The sequence below is a fragment of the Echinops telfairi genome, unplaced genomic scaffold (assembly GCF_000313985.2).
Source record: "Echinops telfairi isolate 266 unplaced genomic scaffold, ASM31398v2 ScPeMD7_7468;HRSCAF=8506_0, whole genome shotgun sequence".
Lineage (NCBI taxonomy): Eukaryota > Metazoa > Chordata > Mammalia > Afrosoricida > Tenrecidae > Echinops > Echinops telfairi.
Genome location: NW_022111369.1, coordinates 86,193,581 through 86,212,134, shown reverse-complemented (window position 1 = coordinate 86,212,134; position 18,554 = coordinate 86,193,581). Strand labels below are relative to the sequence as shown.

At 38.3% G+C, this 18,554-nt stretch overlaps 1 protein-coding gene across 1 annotated transcript in view; it reads right to left on the bottom strand.

Annotated features, from left to right (window-relative positions):
• Nucleotides 1-1,391: 1,391 nt before the first annotated feature.
• Nucleotides 1,392-18,554, bottom strand: part of LOC115873309 (TIR domain-containing adapter molecule 1-like) — an 82,306-nt gene continuing 65,143 nt past the window's right edge. The window contains 3 exon segments of the mRNA XM_030888567.1: nucleotides 1,392-1,439; nucleotides 12,011-12,573; nucleotides 12,576-13,131. Of these exon segments, the coding sequence (XP_030744427.1) occupies nucleotides 1,392-1,439; nucleotides 12,011-12,573; nucleotides 12,576-13,131 (1,167 nt within the window).

Sequence of the window (18,554 nt, the reverse complement as noted above, 5' to 3'; positions counted from 1 at the left end):
TAGCTTCTCCTCAGGGTTGTCTCGCAGGAAGTAAGCCTTGCCAGTAGAGCGTTCCTTCGGGAGTGAGTCAAGAGAGAAAGTCTCTCTGGTCTCCAAGGAGGAAAATCAGGATTTCCCATAATTCTTAGGAGAAGGCCATGCCCACAGAGAGGCCTCATTGGTTATATCTTGATTGACAGGCAAGATGCCACCCCTTCACTCATAATCCTCTCAAGTTGACACCAGATTTTGTAACTACCACAATTGATATTGGGCATATGGGCAATATCAGACTTCTGAACTTGATCTGGACTGGGCTGGGATGTTTTCTCAATATGCCATTGCACTTACACATAAACCTCTTTCTTATACACATATGAGTGTCTATGAATTTGTTTCTCTAGTCTACCCAGACTAACAAAAAGTCCATAAATCCAATATTAGCCCATAAGTCTGACACTACTCCACAGGTCCCACTTCAGAATCACACAGTCACATGCAATAATGCAAAATGCAGGAGGATCACAGGCCAGTGGGGGCAGAGTCTTGTGGATCCAATGGTGATGGAAACATTTCAGCACTGGTGCAGGACTCCACATGATCCTCCAGGTCCCTGAGTACGGCTTGTCAACAGGGAGGGGAAGTAGAAAGAGAGATGAAATTCCCAGAATCCTCATGAGAAGGCCATGCCCACAAGAAGGCATAATCAAGCTGTGACTTGATTGACAGACTCCACCCCAACACTTATTGATCAAGTTAACATGAAATTATGTAACTACCACAATAACTCTGGAAAATAAGCCCCTCAAAATAAAGACTAGAGAAAGTTCCCTCGCCAAGATAAAGTCAATCTTAATGACTTGGATGGAACAAAGCTTTTGAAACCTTTGCTTACTGATGGAACATCACTGAAAATAAGAAGAAATTACATCAAAACATCATTTAATAGAATGTGAAATATATTAAGTATGATCCTAAGAAAACTAGAAGCTATACAAAATGCTGAGAAATTAATGAACATCATTATTTTTAAGCTAAAATCTTGTGAAAATCTAAAATCTTGAGTTGCAATATTGAATTGTTCTCTGGTCAAAATATCAAAAGATGCAGAAAATGTCAAAAGACATAAGGAATGCACAGAGTAATTGTACCAAAAGGAATTTGTTGGCATTCAATTATTTCACAAGGTGGTGAATGTTCAAGATCAAAGTGACTGGAGGAAGAATTACAAGCTCACTGAATGCATTAGCAAAAATCAAAGCTCTGCAACTGTTGGAATGTTATGTCAGGTTGGGTTCTATAGAGAAGCAAAACTGATAACATTTGTAAATGTACGTATATACAGAGAGATTTATATTAAGAAATGGCTTGCATAGTTATAGAAGTAGGTAAGTTCAATTCAAGTCTGTAGGTCAGATGTAAAAGCTGGATGCTTCTCCTGATTCATGTAGCTGCCGGGACTGTGAACAAGATGCAGGAAGGTGAAACTTATCAGAAAACTTGGTTCTCTGATGCAAAAGGTCTCTCTGATGCAAAAGACCACATTCCCAAAGTGTCATCAGACTGCAACATGATTAATTGGGCTCTAACTCTACATTTACATTGATACATTGACTTGACATAAAATCTAACCATCACAGACCAACTCTCATCAAATTGAGACATATACACAACTCTTTAACTGCACATAATCTCCAAACAAGGACAATTAAAAAACCATGCACCTAACATGATACAATTATATAACTGAGAACACGCTAAATTCATTTCCATTCCATATTTTACAAGTAAACAAAGCAAGTATATTTGATGCTTACATACAAATAGGAATTTGTATGTACTCCCAACAGTCACAGTCCTTATTTCTGCAGCTAGTCACATGTCTATAGCTGTCACTAAGATCTTGCACTACCCATTCTGTATTTCCTTTCCCTTCAGCAAGTAAACTGGCTGGTATTAGTTCTTTGTCTGATGGCATGACCCAAATCTTCACGTCTGAAGAGTTTGTGATATTAGTAGTTATTTCAGTTTAGGGTGCTTTAGTTTATCTTTAACCTTAATCACAGGACATGATAGGTCTAAGAGACAACCTGAGGAGTCGCCTGGACTCCAGAACTATTTTTCTTCATGTACAGTATTCAATACAAATCTAAATTATCTTTGGCAATAGGGATCAATCACAAGACTCACTACAGCAAAATCCTTCTTTGCCTATTGATCCAGATGCATGAAAATTCACCATCGATAGAAGTAATTCCTAACTTCCATTTCAATGGAATCAGTGCTGTGTCTCCAGGTGGGAGTGTTTCTCCCTTTGGAACCAAGACCTCCAGACCTGAAGAGTATGAAATTGACACAGACACTGAGAAATCGTGTGGTGAGTGGTCACTAGGCTTTTCCTACCAAAATAGCTCACATTCTACCTTTCAGGGATTAAATATGGGGGTTCTTCAGTGGTTTAAGTATGTCTATTCTACTAATGCATTCTAGACCTGGGGATTTTACTACAGAATGGATCTAAAGACCCACTGCATCCACTGTGAGTTGAAACTGAATTGAGACTCCATTAATAACTTGACCTCCATATGCTTCCACTCTGAATGGTGGGTCTTCAAACATTTTGAATATCCAGGAATTAGTATCCATTCAGAGCTATTTTCTGTTAATTCTCCCAAAGGCTGATTAATTCCTTTTTCACAATGAACAGATATTTTTGTGGAAGGCTGCAAGTATCTTTGGATAAACTGGAAGAAAGGCTAACCATTGATTTACATAGTCTATCTTGTTTCTTTTTGTATCTCTATATAATTTACAACCATATCAGTTAGACAGTTGTGTAATTGTAGACCGTAGATTCCAGGAAGACCTTCATTGTGACTTTTCTGGTGAAATTTCTTCCACTGAAACAAAGTATAGATCACACGCTTTTTATTGTAATTGAGGATTGATTGAAAATTTCCACTTAAATTTTAACAAGCTTAAACCTAATAAATTAAAATGATGAAGGTATATTTATTTGGAATTCCTATTCTAACATGCTAGTATTTCTTGGGCATATGTTCACAAAAGAAGCAAAAAGAAGATGGCTAAATTTGCACACTGTTCTTATTTTTTTTAAGTAATGAATAACATGATTTGATTACAGCCGTAGAATTGGCGTTCTGGTAATTTTATTGAATGTAGATAATCCTCTTGCTAAAATAACTACTTAAGTATTAGACAGTTGGATATGAGGGTAGACATAAAATTTCTGGTCCTCTACAGGGAAAAGCTTATAGACAAACCAAAAATATTTTAAGTGTTGTACATTAACAAAATAATTGAACATTAACAAATTAATTCAAACAAATAGTATACATTATAATGTAAAGTAGAAATTATTCTTAATTAATTTAGCAATATATAAGTTATATCATGACAGCTTATAGATAATGGTTTTCTCTACCATTCTCTTTGGATTTATTATAACTGAAAGCTTATAACAGAAAAGCAAAATGAATTAGAAATTGTGGTAGTTAAATAACTTTATGTCAAATTGATTATATATAAAAGGGTGTGGGTGATATCCATGCTGTCAATCTCAGCCTGATGATTCCTGCTTGTGGATATAACCTTCTCATAAGTAGGGTCCGGGGAACTCCCACACCTTTCTCTCTGCCTTGACTTACCTGCTTGCTGGACATCGTGAGAGCAACTGGAGCCCTGTGATGTTTCCACCAACCTCAGAACCACACTTCTTTGTACGCACTGGCCTGGGTTCTTCATGAATTGTGCATCATTGCATGTGGATTTGTGATTCTGAAGAGGGATTTATGGACTAGTATCTATTTTAAGGAATTGATTTTGGCTGGGCTGGGATGTTTTCTTGCTATACAACTACTTCTTCATATAAAGCTCTGTCTTACACATGTACCTCTGGATTTGTTTCTCTAGTCAACCCAGCCTAATACAAAGATTGATTCATATAAAACAAGATTTTGAAAACAAAACTTTGAAATTGCTTTAAATAGAAATTTCACATGGATAATCCAAAGAATATTTTAATGTATAGATCTCCACTATAACTTTCCTTTTAAAAGAGTCTCCTAGATTTTACATGACTCCATTCTCCCAGTGTTCAAAACCATCTCAAATAAGAATCTTATGAAAGAATATCAATTCCATAAGATTATCACAAACACAAGAGATGATTTTTGTTTTGTTTTTTAATAAAAGCATGGTATATTGTGCCTGCTTTCTCTGTATATATCCATTAGGGAAATATAGAATTAAAAAGTTGATACCAATGAATTTATTAGGAGTAGACGGTTGTTGTTGTTGTTGTTGTTGTTGTTGTTGTTAGGCACCTTTGAGTTGGTTACAAGCCATAGAGACCCCTTGTTCAGCAAAACAAACCATTACATGGTCCTGAACCATCCTTACAATTCTTTCCATGTGTGAGCCCATTGTCACAGCCATACTGTCAAACCATCTTTTGGGGGTCTTCTTTTTTTCACTGCCCTTCCACTTAATCAAGCATGGTGTCCTTCTCCACAGACTACTCTCTCCTGCTAATATGTCCAAAGTATGTCAAACAAAATGTTGTCATTCTTGTCTCTAAGGAGCACTCTGGCCATATGTGGTCGTTGCACAATCTGTTGTCAATTTGAGGCTTAAGAGTGAAGGGGTTGAATTTAGCCCGTCAAGCATATCACAGCTTGATGTCCTCATTTGGAGGCGCTAAGGAGATATAATAGCTAGTTGGGGGCAGGATACAGGCTAACTCCCTGTGAGACATCCCTGTGGAGAAGACACATGGAGAGAGACTGGTGGATCCAGACACTCTGGAGCCGGGGAAGCCATGTGGAGACCCCTGCCAGCACTGAGATGCTTACAATGTTACTGGATCCACAAGACTTCCAACCCACTGGACTGTGATCTTTCTGCATTTGGCACCATTTCATGTGTTTCATGAGTCTGAAGAGGACTTTATAGATTATATCGGACATATGGGCTAATATTGGACTTCAGATTTTATCTGGACTGGGCTCAGATGCTTTCTCCATAGTCAAATACTCTCAGATATAAAGCTCTTTCTTGTACACATATGAGTGTCTCTCTGGAGTTGTTTCTCTAGTCACCCCAGACAAACACAGCATATGTCTTCTAAGACAGATTGGTTTGTCCTATTAGCAGTCCATGGTATTATGGTACTACCATTTTCTCTGCCAGTTTGTCATACTGTGGTGGCTTGTGTGTTACTATGATGCTTGAAATTAAGTCACTGGCCTTTCAAATGCCATCAGGGCCACCCAAAGTGAATAAGTTGAAACCTTCCAGACTAAGAACAGGTAACGAAGAAGGACTTAGGCGGCCCAATTTGAAGTCGAGTGACACTGAAAACGTTATGCATAGCTCCAAACCAAACCAAACCCACTGCTATTAAGTCAATGCTGATCCATAACAACCCCCTGTGGGTTTCTAGACTGAATCTGTTTAAGGGAATAGAACGCCCTATCAATCCCTCCAGAGTCAAAGAGCAGGTTATTAATTATTTATCACCTATTGAGATTCATAGAGTTCCTATAGCACATAGTAGAACTGTATTACAGTGTTCCCAGGTGGTGACCCTGAAGGCGGTGAGTCTGTTCTAAAAGGAACTCCCTTGAACTTTCCTCAAAGTGCTCCGCAGCTGTGAATGGACCTGGGCCAGAACATTGTGCTGAACTTGGTGAGCAGATTGACTCATCTTACCTCCAGGAGTATCTAGTGGAGTCTTACTGCTACCTTTCACTTTGCAGTGAGTCCACATCTTAACCTAGAAATCTACCAGGGCTCCTTAAGGGGAAAACATAAAACAACAGCAATAACAAAACATCATAAATGAGTCTACTGGATTCTTGTCAATCTTATAGAGGGTTTCAAAAATTTAAAATCTTACAAAGAGCAGAGAACCCCATTCTTCTATCTTTGGAGCTGAGGATTGGTTTATACCCCCTGTGGTTTATAACCCCTATTGATTTATATCCCCTTCATTGTTATATTAATTCATTTGATGTTGTTGTTGTTAGGTGACAATGAATTATTAGTTCAGACCCTAGGCACAGCAGAAGGAAACACTGGGTGGTCCTGCACCAACTTCACAACTGTTCCTATGTGTGAGCTCATTGTACCGGCCCCGGTGTCAATTCATCTCAAAGATGTTCTTTTACTGTAAGATGTCCTTCTCCGGGAACTAGTCTCGCCTGAAAATATTTTAAAAATATGTAAGTTGAAGTCTGGCCATCCTTCCGTCTAAGGAAACTCTGGTTTTACTTCTTCCAAGAGAAATTTGTTCATCCTTTTGGCAGCCCAAGGTACTTTGAACATTCTTCTCCAGCAAAGCAATTCAAATGAACCCATGCTTCTTCAGTCTTCTGTACTCAGCGTTCAAATTACACATACATGGAGGTAATTGAAAATGCCTTGTTCAGGTTCACCTTAGTCCTCAAAGTAACATATTACTTTTTGATATAAGGTCTTGTACAACAGATATACTCGATGCAGTGTATCTTTTAATCATTGGACTGCTGGTTCCATGAACATGGATTACAGTTGCAAGCGAGACAAAATCCTTGCAACTTCAACCTTTTCTCCATTTATCATGATGCTACCTATTGGTTCAGTTGTAAGGATTATGATATTCTTTAGATTGAAGTGTATTCTGTATTTAAGGTTTCAATCTGTAATCTTTGTCAGCAAGTCTTGAAGTCCTCCTCACTTGCAGCAAGCAGAATTCATCTTAGATAGCTAATAATAATCTAACAATTTTTTAGGTTTTAGAATAAAATGTAAAATTATAGTATCTTTTTTCCTATGTCACATAGTTTAATTCTCTCTCTCTCTCTTTTCCAATTGGGAGGTAATACATATATCATATCATTCCATATTTCAATCACACTGAGCAGTATTGCACAATTGCTACCACAATCAGTTTCCAAACATTTTTTTCTTCCTGAATTCTTGACATCAGCTCCTTTTTACCACCACCACCACCACCACGTCTCCACCACCACCACTGCCACCATACTCCTCCTCTCGCCCCGCCACGAGCACCCCCATCGCCAAAACCCTTATTCTACTTGCTATCTCTATAGCTTCATCAATTCTGGGTTTCATATTCTCAAAAAAAGAAAAAACAAAACAAAAAACATATAACCAAAATTCAAGAGGGTGACCCCCAATGATATAACACATCAGCCAAAAACCCAACACGAATAAACAAACAAACAAGCAAAAAACATAGAATATATTGAGAACCACATCAAGTATCTTAAAAACTTAAGATAGATTGAGAAAGTGAAGAACTGAGTTAACTTAGTAAAGATATAAAATATTTTTTTAATTTTAGTAACAGCAAAAAATGCTTTCACTACATAGATTATTTTGATAAAATATTGACTCGATTTAGATATTTTTATAGTCTAAATATCAATTCAGTTCTCTGATTTTTTTTTTCTTTTCTAAAAGTTGATTAAATTCCCTCTTGAGTTGATTTATACCACTTTGCCTTATTATTGACCTTGGCACATTGTTATTTATTTAAGCTATTCTTTTGTGTAATAAAAAAATTACCTATATGCTAGCCATTAAGTTAATTTCACTATATGAGCTTGGTTTTTCAAGGTGTTAATCTGTCAAGTCCTAGATCTCTAGATCTCTTGCTCAGAAGGTGTGTATGTGTGTGTGTGTGTGTGTGTTTCTCTAAGATCTCACATATGACTCGTTTTCTTAGTTTCCCTTAACACATAATAGTTTAACACAGAACAAAGTTTAAACACACAATTAAGAGTAATGAAGCACAAAATTGCTCATGCAAGAAATATCCTAATTTTCCTTGTACATCTGAAAATAAAGGCTTCTTGGGGTCCACTCATCAGCTGCCCAGTTTAATGGGCATAATATGCATAATAAACATGCATAATGTGCCATTACATTGTAACAAATTCATCAGAATGTTTTTCTGATGTGCTTGTCTGCTTATGCACAGGCTTTTATTTTTCTGTATCATGTGCTTTCCTAGTCACAGTCTGTGTCATAAACTCTTTCAACTGATAATATTCGAAAACAGAGTGGATTTTTTCCAGAGTCCAGTATGTGAATACACTAAGTTAAAAAATAAAATCTATGAGGGAAAAATGGGCAAGTAGCTATTAACTCCTTTTCAATTCCTAGTAGCATGCGATCTGTGTAAAGTCTGTCAGATTCAATAATGAACTGGGGGAAATACCTGTCTAAACTCAGGTCCACTAGAGCACAATATTTCTCACATAAAATGGCCTCATCCTCAATTCATCTTCATTTAAATAGAGAATTGAATATATCCTGATCCTCTATGCCCACCATTTTCTGTAAAGTTTTTGTCATTACAAGTTTAATACTCAAATCATGGAAAAATCAATCTCTATCTTTGGCCTTCTCTGGCCTCAAATACTTTACTCTGACTCACATCCATATCTATTTCTGACAATTTGATTGGTTTCTTTTCATGAATTCCTCATTTTTCTTTCTCAGATGCTTGACAGCTGTGAAATTATTTCCACAATGTTTCCAGCTACCAAAAGTCCTAATGGTGGAGTAGTTGAGTGTGTGATTGTTACTATCTGAAAGATTAGTGGTTCAAATGAACCAGCGATTCGAAGGGAGACTCTATGACACTTCTCTCATATACGATCACTATAAATTGGAATCGACTTTAAATCGACTTTTTGATTGTTTGTATGTATTTAATTCTTTTTAATATTGAATATTTCCTAATTACCATAGAAATGAGGCTACGTATTTGAAAGAGCACTGGATTTGAAGTGTTAGAAGATTTTTCATTTGTTTGGATTTGTTCTTTTTTGCCTCAATGCTAAAGTTGTGTAATTTTGGATAGATGTCTGATCTTCCTCAATCTAATTTATTTCTCATTAAAGAATAAATATAACTTATTTACCTTTCAAAGTTAATCATGTAAGTGTATACACATCAAATCGCAGCAAAATGTCTTGTAAAGAACATAAATCAATACCCAATTGTACATTATGATGAAGGTGATATTTATTTCTAGTTATACTTTAAATTAGTTATAAAAGATTCCTGGATTCCTTTACCCAAACTTTATTTTGTTTCCACAAAAGAATATTTATTTCATTCTCTACCTCCAGAAGAATTTCTTCAAGGTCTATTAAAAACAACCTCTTCCTCTTTCTGAATGTTATCAATGGCACTTATTCTAACGTATATGTAAATTTCCTGAAAAAATACTTTATCACTTGTTGCTATTGTTGTAAGGTGCCCTCAAGGCAGTTCCAACTCATAATGATGCTATGTGCAAAAGAACAAAATGTTCCTCGAACATTTACCTCCCTAATATATATATATATTTTTTTTTCTTTGAGCATATTGGTGCAAACTCTATGATAATCCATTTGATCAAAGATCTTGCTCTTTTTCTCTGTTTTACAAAGCCTGATATCCTCATTCAGGGACTAGTATCTCATGACGTTGTTTTTGTTGTTGTTAGGTGCCATCAAGTCAATTCCAACCAACAGCTGCTTTATGCACAACCGAACGACAGACTGCCCTACTTTACCATTCTTACAGTCATTCCCGTTGTTGCAGGTGCATGATAAAAACCATCTCACTGAGGGCCTCCCTCTTGTCTGGTGCCCCTCTTTTTACCAAATATGATTTCCTTTCCAGGGACTGATCTCTTATGAAAGCATGTCCAAAGAATATAAGAGGAAGTCTTGCTATTCTTTCCACTAAGGAGAACTCTGGCCTTATTTCTTCCAATACAGATTGGCTTGTCCTTTCAGCAGTTCATGGTACTTTCAAAATCCTTCTCCAGCACCACGATTCAAATACATCCATTGTTCTATGGTTTTTCGTATCCAAAGCCCAACTTTCACACACAAAGGAGGCAATTGAAAATATCATGATTTGGGGTTGGTACACCTTAGTTCTCTAAGTAACATCTTTGATTTCCAATACTCTGAGGATGTCTTGTGCAGTCTATTTACCTAATGCAGCTTCTGTTTAGGGTCTTTGCTGCTTTAATGAGCATAGATTTTGTATCCAAGTAAGACAAAATCCTTGACAACTTCAACATTTTCTCTATTTATCATGATATTACCTTTGAACCATTTGGGATTATTTTTGGTCTTCTTTACATTAAGTTGCAATCCATACTGAAGACTGCCATCCTTAATCTTCATTAGAAAATGCTTCAAGTCCTTGCTTTCAGAAAACAAGATGTTTCATCTGCCTATCACACATAGTTAATAAGAATTCCTCTAAACCTGAAACCACATTCGTCTTCATAAAAGTCAGCTTCTCTGATTGTTTGCTCAACATACGTATGGTGAAAGGATACAACCCTGATGCACATAATTCCTGACTTTAAAACATGCATTATTCACTTGTTCCATTTGTGCAAGTACTTCTTTATTCATATACAAGTTCCACATGAACACAACAAAGTGTTTTGGAATTCCCTTTGATCTCAAGATTATCCATAGTTTGCTATGATCCACCCAGTTGAATGCCTTGGCAGAGTAAGTAAAATACAAGTCAACATTTTTCTGGTATTCTCTGCTTTGAGCCGACATTCATCTGACATCAGCACTGTAGTGAAATCCTTGTTCCATGTCCTCCTCTGAATTTGACCTGAACCTCTGGCAGCTCCCATCAATGTAATGCTGTGATAGTTATTAGATGATCTTCAGCAAAATTTTCTTGAATGGGAAATAAATGGTATTTTTCTAAAATGCAGCATTCTACTCAGTCATCTTTTTTGGAATGGGCACAAATATGGATCTTTTCCAGTCAGTTGGCCAAGTAACTCTCTTCCAAATTTCCTGGCATGGACGAGTGAGTGCATCCAGTGGTTCTTCAGGTTTCTGAAGGATTATAATTGGTATTTTATCAATTCCTAACGCCCTGTATGTGGCTGATACTTTGAGGGCAGCTTGAACTTCTTCCTTCAGCACCATCACTTCTTGCTCTTATAATGGTAGAATGTTGAATTGTTATATTTTGTTTGTACAGTGGCTCTGTACAAAATGACTAATGTGGCTCTGTGTATTCTTTCCATCTTCTTTGACGCTTGCTGCAGCATCTATTATTTTGTCAAGAGAATCTCTCAATATTTGAACTTGAGGCTTGACATGCTTCTTGAGTTCTTCCCATTGCAGATATGCTGAATGTGTTCTTCACCTGTGGTTTTCTAACTCTACATCTTTGTACATTCCAGTACAATATTTGGCTTTGTTTTCTTGAGCGCCTGTTGATATTTTCATTCCATCTTTGACTTTATCCTTTCTTAGATTTGCTCTAGCTACTCAAGATTCAGAGCATGGTTCTGAGTCTCTTCTGAAATTCACTTAAATAGTTTCTTTCTATCCTGTCTTTTTTAATGACCTTTTCTTTCTTCATTAATGATGTTCTTGATATCATCCCACAGCTCATCAAATCTCTCATGATAACATGACAAAAGTATTCTTTCTTCCAATTAGAAATCTGTCTGTATTTCCTCCAAGACAGACCTGTTTTTCTTTGGCATTTTATGGTATTTTCAATATTATTCTCTAGCACCTTAATTAACACACATCAGTTCTTCTCTGTGTTAGTCTGGGTAGACTAGAGAAACAAGTCCATAGAAACTCATATGTGTATAACAGAGAATTTTATATAAGGGGTAATTTTACATTTAAAAAAAATATTTTATTGGGGGCTCGTACAATTCTCATCACAATCCATACATACATCCATTGTGTCAAGCACATATGCACATTTGTTGCCCTCATCATTCTCAAGACATTTGCCTCCCACTCTAGCCCCTAATATCAGTTGCTCATTTTCCCCCTCCCTTCCCATTCCCCCCTCCCTCATGAATCCTTCATAGTTCATACATTATTATAGTTTTTTCATAAGTTACCATGTCCGATGTTTCCCTTCACCCTCTTCTCTGCTGTCCATCCTCCAGGGAGGAGGCAATCCTTAGATTCTTGTAATTGATTAATTTTACATTAAGAAAGCATCCCGAGTGCTCATCCAGGGGCAGGAGGCCGGGGAGCAGGAGGGACACGTCGGAGGTGAGCCAGAGTGTGTCCAGGGGCTGGAAGGGCACCACGGATTCCTGCCAGCCTTGCTCACCGAAGCTGCTCATCAGGGCCTGGGTGACCTGGTGCAGGCTCAGGCGGCAGTCAAAGTTCTGTGTGAGCAGCAGAACGGTGAAGGTGCAGCGGTCGATGGCATCCTGCAGGCAGCTCAGCTCGCTGCACCCTGGCACCTGGAAGTCCTCGCAGAAGGTGGCCAGGTCGGGCACGCCCAGGGCCTCCAGCTTCTGGCGGACAAGCAGCAGGCTGGAAGATGACGACTCAGGAGTCGCGCTTGGGAGGGAAGACGAAGAAGATGGAGAGGGCATTTGGGGGGCCTGGGGAGGAGGGGATTTCAGCCTGGTTTTCTGAGAGGCCATGTCACCTCCTGGACCTGAGAGCAGTGTTCTATCCTGGCTGGGATCCCTGGGGGGCTCCGGGGTGGGTGGGGAGAGAGACTGGGCAGGTGTGGGAGGAGAGGGGTGTGCTTCAATACCTCGGAGCACTCCACCAGACAGTGAGCTCTGGGTTCTGGAGGTGCTGAATGGTGGGGGAGACCTGGACCAGGGTCCACCACAGGCACATGGGGGGCTGGACAGTCCGGCAGCTCCTGGGGAGGGTCAGTCTGCACAGAGGGCGGCCAGCTGACCTGCTGCGGCTCCTGGTGGCCCATGGGAACAGACTCACCCCGCAGGCTGGCTGCGGGCTGGTGGCAGAGCTTGCTGGGCCCTGGGGTCCTGGTGGGCTGGGTGAGGAGGGCCATGGTGGGTGACTGGCTGATTTTCAAGTTGCTGGCCAGGGAGGCCGGGCTGCCTGTGGACCTCAGGGGTCTAGCCAGGCTCCAGTTCCAGGAGTCCCTAATGGGTCTCTGGAGGCTCCTGGTCCCTGAGGGGGGCGCTGAGGGCAGTAGGAGCCCAACCCGATTGGAGCACAGGGGCCGGAAGCCCCCCAGGTCGGCCACATCCCACCCACACTGCTGCTGGGCCTCAGCCTGGAGCTCCGGCAGGCGGGTGTCAGCGCTGAAGGCCTGCAGGGCAATACGGTAGGCGGCCTCCCGCAGTAAAAAAAACAAAACAAAGCATCCCAACCCAGTCTAGTCCAAGACCATAAGTTTTATATTAGCCATATGTCTGATACCAATCTATAAAGTTCTCTTCAGACTCATAAAACATATGCAACGACGCCCAATGCAGGAAGATCACAGGCTAGTGGATAGAAAGTCTTTAGATCCAGTGGCATTGTAAGTATCTCAGCACTGTCAGAGGTCTTTACAAGGCTTTTCCAGCTTCAGAGGTCTGGTTGAATCAGGGTGGGTCCATGTGGCTTCTCCAGCTCAGGGCACTAGCGTAGTTCCATTTGTTTTGTCAGTAGAGTATCGTCTCATGTAGTCAGCATTCTCAGTAGAGTCTCCAAGGGAGTGAACACAGGGAGACAGTGTCTTCTGTCTCCAAGGAAGAAATCCCAGAGTTTTCCCAGAATCCTCAGGGAAAGGCCATGCCCACACAGAGGCCTCATTGGCTATAACCCGAGTGACAGACTAGGTTCCACCTCTTCACTCTTAATCCTCTCAACTCCAAAATTGCCCAACTTTCACAATGGGTATGTAGCAATAGAAAATACCATGGCCTTGGTCAGGAGTATTTTAATCCTCAATGTGACAGCTTTGTTTTTCAAAATATTAAATATATATTTTGAAGTAGATTTTCATAATGAAATGCATTGTTTGATGTTCAAGACTAAGTTTCTGAATCTCTTTTACAGACCACATTGGTTTTTTGCCCCCTTAATATCCTGTTTTTTGAATGACTCTGTGTGCTCCCTTGCTTTTTGATGTAATACCACAGCTTGGAGGTCTTGTATCATTAGTGTTCAATGAGCCAAATTTGTTCTTGAGATGTTCTCAAAATTGAGTTGGTATATACTCACAGTCAGTTTGCAGGGGCCTCTTTAATATATATATTCAACTTCATATATATACATATATATATGTGTGTGTATATATATATATATATATTCAACTTCAATCTGTACTTATAAATGAGGAAATGATCTGTACCTCAGTCAGTCCCTGGCCTCAATTTGGCTACTGATACTGAACTTCTCCATCATGTCATCCCACAGATGTCATTAATTTGATTTCTCTGTTTTCCATCTTGCAAAGTCCATTTGTATAATAATTGTGTGTGTTGTTAAGAGAAATGGTATTTTCAATGAAGAAGTGGTTGGTCTTGTCAAGTTCTGTCATGGAATCTCCATCAACAAATTACCTTTTGTATTCTAATAATAATTAACAATGCATCATAAATGCATGCTTGATCAATTTCAGACTGAAGATGCTGGTAGAATTATTACCCTCCATTGTCCAATCTTTAAAAAATCATTTCCTTTATTGTTTGGTGAGTTAAATTGAATAGTATTCTTAATAAATGTATTGCCATCCAAGTATACAGATATCATTCTATTACAGCATTGTACTTCAAAATGGACTAGGAATGTCCTTTTTGATGATAAATGCACCACCATTCCTCATGATTTTTATTTCCAGCATAGTAAACCATATGATTTTCTTACTCAAAATGACTAATACACATTTGATTTAGCTCACTGGTGTCTAAGATATCAAATTTTATGCATTTCTTTTTATTTTCCTTTAAATCATTTTACTGGGGACTTGCATAGCTCTTATCACAATCCATACATACATTCATTATGTCAAGCACATTTGTGCATATGTTGCCATCATTATTTTCAAAACATGTTCTTTTGACTTGAGCCCTTGGTATCAGCTCATTTTCCCCCCTTCCCACCCTTCTTCCCTCATGAACCCTTGATATATTTTTTCATGTCTTAACTGACCACTGTCTCCCTTCACCCACTTTTCTGTTGCTCATCCACTGGGAGGGGGTTATATTCAGATCATTGTGATTGGTTCCCCCTCCCCCACCCAACTTCCCCTTCCCCTCCTGGTATTGCTACTCTCATTATTGGTCCTGAAGGGTTTATCTGTCCTGGATTCCCTGTGTTTTGGCCAAAGCATTTCATTTTTGGTAGCTTCAAAATTTATTCTTAACTAATTTTCCAATTCAACACTTAGAAATGAGACATGAGTCCTGGTGCAAAGTGGTTAAAGGTGCTGACTGAAAACTCAGCAGTTCAAATCTTCCAATTTCTTTGAGGCAAAAGATGTGGCAGCCTGTTTTTGTAAGGACTTAAACAGTCTTGATCAGTACCAGCAATTCTTGTTAAATGATAAGCACATTCTTTCTATTCACAGAAGTGTCCTGATTTGGATGACAAAATATGACTTCACTCTACCAATGAGTTAATTTCCCAACATGATTATAGCATTAGTGAGGAAGATCCATACTAGGCATCCCAGGCTTATTGAGAAGTGGGTTTGCATCCTCCAATAATTGCACAAGTACCATTTGGTCCAGAATGGGAGTGTTAGAGTTGATAAAAGCAGGTTACTGGTGAATGCAACAAAGAAAGGAAAATATAAATGGTTTTATACTTTCTAACATCAAATGTTATATATATATATACATATATACACACACACATATATATACATATATATATATTTAAAATGAAGTGTCCCCTGATAACGATGGAAGCAATTGAGTAATATTTGTAAGCACACTTGGTAGAAATACAGGTGACTATCTACTTCATTGCACATATTTCCTTGCATCCTCCTGGTCCACTCACTTATGTCTAGGAGAGTTTGGGGAAACAAGGCTATCTAATTCACTGCAGTATCTCAGATTGGGTCATTCTGTTTCTACTTGTTAAGTAGTCTCTTTGTAGAAGCTCAACGTTCCTGAATGATTGCTCGCATTCAGAACAACTTCATAGTTTGTGAACACAAGTGTGAAATATTTAGTTATTTTATCTTTGTTTCCTTGTATTTTTAATATCTTCATATTATAGGGTTTGAGTAGTCTTAATGTTCTCTATCTTCCTTCTCTACTTGACCTCTCTTGGTTCTAATATCTACTGAACTGGTTATTCAGAAACTCTGCAGAAAAATTAATAATTAAAGGCTTTTATTTAAAATCTTACCATAGTGAATGAGGGGAGGGTGGTGCATTGCGGAGACCCAAAGCCCTTTTGTAGGCCACGGGAGATCCCCTTGCAGAGGGGGCTTGGGGAGGAGATGAGCCAGTCAACGATGAAAAATACAACTTTCCTCTAGTTCCTAAATATTTCCCTCCCATCCCCCACTATCATGATCCAAATTCTACCTTGCAAGTCTGGCTAGACCAGAGGATGTACACTGGTACAGATAGGAACTGGAAACACAGGGAATCCAGGGCTGATGATCCCTTCAGGACCAGTAGTGTGAGTGGCGATACTGTGAGGGTAGAGGGAGAGTGGGTTGGAAAGGGGGAACTAATTACAAGGATCTACATGTGCTACATGTGACCTCCTCCCTGGGGGACGGACAACAGTGCAGGGAGATGTCAGACAGGGCAAGATATGACAAGATAATAATTTATAAATTATCAGGGGCTCAAGAGGGAGGGCTGAGCAGGGGGTGGGGGGGGTGGAGGGGAAAAATGAGGACCTGATGCCAGGGGCTTAAGTGGAGAGTAGATGTTTTGAGAATGATGAGGGCAATGAATGTACGGATGTGCTTTACACAATTGATGTATGTATGGATTGTGATAAGAGTTGTATGAGCCCCTAATAAAATTATTTTTTTTAAGTATGTTAAATTGTAATGCCAGTGAAAATGCTTAGGGTACTTTGTACCAGTATGTGTCACAAAGGTTCAGGTTTGCTAATAAATGCCCCAAGGGGCACACGACTGTGCTGTAAAGCTCAATACAAAGTAATTCAACTCAAGCTCCTTGGGTCAGCAAAAGAAACTCTGTGAATTAGTTGTTCAGGAGCAGCCCCCACCAGTTAGCCTCAGCGCCACCTTCTTGGATCAGCAAGTCCACGTCCCCAATTAAGTGCCCCAAAACAACCCACTCATGAAGAATCATGGACTTTTATATTTTGATCTGTTATTTTGACTTTAAAACTAAGTTTGGTGGTCTGACAATTGCAAACAGGCAGCCCCAGTTATATCTTCCATAGACCAATTCACAGAGGGAAAATAAACTTTGCTTCTTCTCACCATAATTAAGTTTATCAATAATAAAATAGTTTTTCAGAACCTTGAATAGAAAACTACATATCTTAGCATCTTTAGCCAGGATTATGTTACATAACCAGGCATGAGTGACAGGGACGATCATTTTTCCTAAGTACATTGGCCTCAATTTTTAACATAAATTGGGAACAGGACAATATCTATTGGGCAAAATCCATAGAGCATCTACCACATTTTTTATGTGCTTCTATAGAATTTACCATAATGTTTAAATTGTTTGCACTTATTGTGTTTTCTGCATGTTATTATATATACCAAAATAACAGAGATTGGCTTTAGCTTAATATCTATCTGTAAAATTCCATTTTTGTTAAGTACTCTTGATAAATAAACAAATAATATTGTATGCTATGCTGTAGTATAAATTAATATGTTTTCCAAATATATCAAACAAGAATGAAGTTCTTTAGGCTAAAGGAAATCAGTACGTTCCTTCATAAATCATAGAAGGATGAGGACAAACCTAGTAATTTTCCCCTTTTTACTCTTCTTAACATTTTATTAGCATTCACCAGATCAATTTTACATTGCATGTGTCCCCTTCAATGTTATATTTAGGAACCTTTGAGGAAAAGGAAACATAGAATGAAGAGTAACAAAGCATGTTCTAACTTTGTCATGTTATTTCTAAACTAGCTATATGTCTGGTTTCAATCTTCTTATCATATGTATCATGGAAATGACCTCTACTTACATCATACAAAAAAAGACTAGTGTAGAAACAAAGTACTAATTAACACTTTTATCCATGTAATATAACATCTCTTAGAAGCAGCTTAAGGCATAGGGCATTTTTTTGTTGTTCCTTGAAATAACCGAGCTCATTTTAGATGCTAATTTCGAAGGTCATTTAAAAAAATAAAGTTTAGTCTTTATGAAAGGACTGAATATTATTGGAAAAAACCACTGGGATATACATATAGGTCACGTGCAACTAGAAAATGAAAGATGAAAGATAGTAGTGAAATTGTATTTTAGGTTTTCTTTGATCAGGAAAATGAAAACTTTTATCCTTGCAACTATATAAAAATAGCATAGAATTAAAAATAAATATATGTAATTAAATATCAAAAGAGAACAGTTAACCTGTTACTTTTATATCTTGTTTTAGGATGATACACTTATGACACTAAAGAATATTTTATCAACAACAATTGTATTTACATTTTAAGTCAAATAATTCTGTGTGGTGTAGTTTTCCTGTCTATTGGAAGATGTCTAGCAATTCAGAATGCATAGCAGCTTATATATTATTATATTCTTAATTGTTACAGTGAAATATGTCTCCAGACTTTGAAAAATTTGCCAGT